The sequence below is a fragment of the Borostomias antarcticus genome (assembly GCF_949987555.1).
Source record: "Borostomias antarcticus genome assembly, chromosome: 1".
NCBI lineage: Eukaryota > Metazoa > Chordata > Actinopteri > Stomiiformes > Stomiidae > Borostomias > Borostomias antarcticus.
Genome location: NC_140234.1, coordinates 30218539 through 30223538, shown reverse-complemented (window position 1 = coordinate 30223538; position 5000 = coordinate 30218539). Strand labels below are relative to the sequence as shown.

The 5000-nt window shown below is 45.3% G+C and overlaps 1 protein-coding gene across 1 annotated transcript in view; it reads left to right on the top strand.

Annotated features, from left to right (window-relative positions):
- Positions 1-181: 181 nt before the first annotated feature.
- Positions 182-5000, top strand: part of LOC311326050 (RNA-binding protein Musashi homolog 2-like) — a gene marked incomplete at both ends in the record, with an annotated part of 89937 nt that continues 85118 nt past the window's right edge. The window contains 2 exons of the mRNA XM_084458888.1: positions 182-212; positions 1663-1745. Of these exons, the coding sequence (XP_084315014.1) occupies positions 182-212; positions 1663-1745 (114 nt within the window). The remainder of the gene's footprint in view (positions 213-1662; positions 1746-5000) is intronic.

The window sequence follows — 5000 nt, the reverse complement described above, 5'->3', positions numbered from 1 at the left end:
AAGAAGTTAATCTTCACCCAGAGAAAACATTTGGAATGACTCTAATGAGGAAATTTTATGTTCATAATAACTAAATTAAAACCAGACAGAGAACAAGGAGTTTGAGAACAAGGTAGGCTAATGTGCCAAATGAGGCTACAGCAATGGGTCAATGAGTAGTATTTCTCCTCCCTCTATGGGCATGCGAGCGGTGGTGCAGAATGCCACAGACGGTGCATTGAGATGGATAAGTAAGTATAATAGAGAGAGTAGAGAGAGAGTAGAGACAGGAGAGAGAAGAGAGACAGGAGAGAGAAGAGAGAGACAGGAAAGAGATGAGAGAGACGGGAGAGAGAAGAGAGTGAGTCTTGATGCTCTTTATTGAGACATCCTTACAAAACACTAAACAGCACCCAAATTAAAACCACACAGTTATCATCCTAAAAAACACAATAACCCCCCCCCCACACACACACACACACACTCACACACCCACCCACACACACCCACAGTAGCACAGAACAGCACAAGAGAAGAGAGGGACAGGAGAGAGAAGAGACAGGAGAGAGAAGAGAGAGAGAGAGAGAGAGAGAGAGAGAGAGAAGAGAGACAGGAGAGAGAAAGAAATAGAGAGAGAGAAATAGAGAGAGAGAGAGAGAGAGAGAGAGAGAGAAGAGACTCTTGTGTGTCTGCATGTGTGTTGTGTGGGGTCCACTGTCACTTACAGTCTGTGTAGTGTGTGTGTGTGTGTGTGTGTGCGTGCGTGCGTGCGTGTCTGCGTATGTGTGTGCGTGTGTGTGTGTCTGTGTGCGTGGGATGATGGGGTGCTAGCTGCTTTATTGTAGCTCCTCCTATCGACCTCTCCCGCCTCGTTCTCTGGCCTCACCTGCTGCCGCGTGGCGAAGGGATTTGAGTGGTGAGGGGGAGGGGGGCCTTGTTGACCCCTGACCTCGGCGGCTTATCTTCTACTTTCTTAAGGGAATGGGCCCAGCTCCAGCACCACTCCATCTGTGGGCCAGCCTGCTGTTACAGCTGGGGGAGAGAGGGGAATGTGTGTGTGCGTGTGTGTGTCCATCATTGTGTTATCTTGTCTCCAGATTGTGTGGGCCAAACTCTCTCCCCTCTCTTCTCTGACCAGGAGATAAACAGGTCAAACGGTCGTCCAGAAACCTGCAACCATTATCGCCCCATCCCATCCCAGTCACCCCGCGTGTCTGATTTGTGAACTTCATGTAATGCCCTGTATATCAATAATGACGATAGACATTAACACGAAACCAAAATGTATTTTTTGTGAAATATCAATGCAGGAGTGGAACATATCTGTAATGAAATTCACACGCTTGGCCAAGGCCCATGAATTTCCTTTTAATGAGCTTCCGCAGCGTTCCCACAGAGAAGCGGAAATATAGTTATTCCAATAAGCTGAGCTTAATCATCTTTATAGCGAAGCGGCTTTTGTTGCTGCAGAGCTATAAACATCACTTACCAGGTACTGATAAGTTTGGCCTATTCAGGACTCAACGGCCAATTTCCACCTGCTGATCAATAGATACTGGTGGCCTTGGCAATAACAGGGAAGTGCCTTTGTAAAAACTAACCGTTTCTCTCTCTCTTTCTCTCTCTCTCTCTTTCTTTCAACCCCCCTCCCCTCATCCTGTCCTCACCTCTCTACCTCTGCAGGGTTCGGCTTTGTAACGTTTGAGATGGAAGAAGTGGTGGAGAAAGTCTGCGAGATCCATTTTCATGAAATCAATAATAAAATGGTGAGTGGCTCTCGCCTTTCCGACCGACCGCCGCGGCCGGCTGCGATTAATATTAGATCCTCTCTTTAAGTGCAGCGGCAGAGGAGGTGGGCACCGGTATCAGGCGGGTCGCTGCCCACACAGACCCCCCCCCCCCCCACACACACGGTTTTGGGGATGAGGGCAGTTGTTGGTGTGTGTTGGCCGCTCACCATGAAATTGTGGTGTGTGAGGCCTGTCCTGGCAGCAGGGCAGAACAAGCTGTCTTCTCCTTTGTCCCGTGTCCCACTTTCACACAGAGCCGCCCCGCAAATCAGGCTGGAACAGCCACCCATGTCTGAAAGCCCTGTCACATTACTGAAAAAACACGCCAGCCCATCAGTCCGGCCTGCCCCTATCTTTCACAGCTGACCTGTCGTGTCGGCGGCATTTTGTTCCTGCGTGCGTTAATGCTGTTTTTTCCTGGGTTTTTGTCTAAGGCAGCTGGTACTGTATTATTCAGCTAGCAAGGGGACCGGCAGTGACTCAGAGGCTGGCTGACACCCTGCAGGGCTACAGGGGAGAGGAGAACCTGGGTGTAAGCGTTAGCGTATTAGCATGTTAGCGTTAGCTTGTTAGTCAAGGACCAAAACTGTTCGACACAGGAACAGCTTTTTCCCCACGGTCATCAACAAGGTTCCCCTCTGACTCTCTCCCCCGCCCCTTGCAATCAGGACTACTGTACTGACTCTTTTATAGTCCAATTGCACTGCTAGTTTTTACACTATGTTTGTATCTTGCACTGTCCTGTCCTTGCACTTGTCCATTGTTGTATTGTTGTAAAGCACCATGGTGTGGCAAACAATTCCTATGTATTGATTGTATAGTACAAATGGCAATGAATCCTGATTCAGATTCTGAAAATCTGGGTTAGTGTGTTAGCGTTAGCATGTTAGCTTAACATGTAAACTCAGGTCATGTGGGAGAGGAGAACCTGGGTGTTAGCGTGTTAGCTTACCTGACCTACTCTGCCCTTCTTCCTCCTCCCTCCCTCCCCCACAGTCCCCATCAGTCTGACCACAACCCTCATATAGCAGCACCTGATCCAGGGTCAGTCACAGCACCATCAGTCTGACCCCCAGGGGCGAATCTAAGGGGTGGCCAGGGGTGGCACGTGCCATCCTTGGAATCTGAACGGCCACCCCAGGTGCCACCTTTGTGATTTTGTCTGTATTTTTGACATTTTTAATGAATTAGTCACTGTCATAACTAAATTAAAATGGGATGAAAAAATAGTTTGAGAGACTGAACCTCCTACACACCCCTTAACAAAATGTACAAAATGGTTTAGTCCAACCCAGACGCTCGTGGACGCAGCTTTCTGCAGGAGCAAGCAGCTAACTAACTTTACTAGATGGTTCTTGAACTTGGCCTTCTCGCATATTCTTTAACTTCTTAAAAACTTAGAGTTTTTATTTGGCTACAAATAATGCTGACGCGTTTCGGCACAAGTGCCTTCTTCAGAGCATGTCGCATGTTCACATGCGTTTGTGCCGAAACGCGTCAGCGTTATTTGTAGCCAAATAAAAACTCTAATGGTAAGAAAGTCTTCCGTCACCTATTATTTATTTATGGGATGTGCTACACTCTCAAGTTTTTTAGATTTTTTCTATTACAATTGTCTGGGCCCAGCACTCCCTGATCAATTCAACTGGTTGATGCGCCACCTTCATCACCTTTTTAAGAAATTATATACTTTGATATAAGGTTACAACAAAAGTAGAATTTTGTAATTTTTTTGGCAGACATCGTTGAATAGGTGAACACTATGACCAATTATGTGAACCAAAATGGGACAGAATGCTTTTTGAATTTCTGTGCGACTTTAAATCTAGTGCTAGATGTCTTCTTTGATAGCTAGATTCCTTCTGTCATCGGCTTGCTAAAGCTATAACTTACAGTGTGGTTCATTCATTAGACTAGTAGTAATGTACTGCAGCTAGCCAGCTAAACCTAAAGTTAGCTACCATTAGCTTGCTAGCTCGGTGCAGTGACGTTACGTTACTAGGCACAACTAGTAAATGAATGAATGACCCACTGTAGTCAAAGTTATACTAAGACGTTTTTGTAGCCTTTAGCAAGCGGGTGACAGAGGGAATCTAGCTTGCAAAGAAGACATCTAGATTTAAGGACTGTCAATGTCAACGTAAAATAGCCTAATAGTGTATAGCATAGCACTTGCATGTACAATGCTATAGCACTATCTAGCTGGTTAACGTTAGCAAGCTGCAGTGCTCGTCACAACCAATGGATGGCATTAGTAGCCTAGCAATCGGTTGGCATATGTTTACCTTAGGTTTGACTGAGGCTTGTCAAGGTTAAGAATTTATAGTTGTCTTGTCTTTCCATCAAATAGTAGAAAAGTAGGGTATCGATAGTGGGATCGATAAAGACTCGAATCGTTAAGCAGTCTCAATAATGGTATCAGTATCGATAAAAATTAACAAGACCCATCCCTACTCATCACTGAAGTGGTATTCTGCTCCACAGAATGTCGATCCGACCCAACTGCAGGAAGCATTGCACATTTTTGAATTAAGCAGCTCCAGTAGCATTATATTATAACCAAAGGGCATTACAATAACATTCAAAATGAGATCTATTGACTGCATATAAAATTATGTGTGTCATGCAACTATTTAGAGTATGAAAATTAAATCAGAGCATTCAGGAATTCTTTCAAAGAAAGAAATTCAAGACAGCAGCCAGAGCTGCCAGCAGTGTTAGTCGTGATGATGAGTTGAGAGATGAGAGCCAGAGCCAGAGCCAGAGCCTGGTAGAGATGTGCAGCAGGAGTCTCCAGCCTTACACATCGGCAGACAAAAATCCTGCTAGTTCCAGACTTCCCATTGGTAAACATAATATGTTTAAATATTATTTAATTGCCTTGATCATGTCAATGAGATAATGAGATTGTGGTTAGTTGAATGTCAGACAATGAACAGTTTCATTTTAACATTTGCTTTTGGATGGAGTTAGTTCAAATCAAGTTGGATTTATATAGCGCCCTTCATGATACCCAGAGCGCTTTACAGAGTCCAGTATTCATTCAGACACAGTCATACCGGTGGTGGTAAGCTACTGTACATCTGTAGCCACAGCTGCCCTGGGGCAGACTGACAGAAGCGTGGCTGCTAATCAGCACCTACGGCCCCTCCGACCACCACCAACATTCATTTACATTCAAATTCATGTTGGTGCACATTGGTTTATATTGTCATTCGGGCTTGTTCTGCA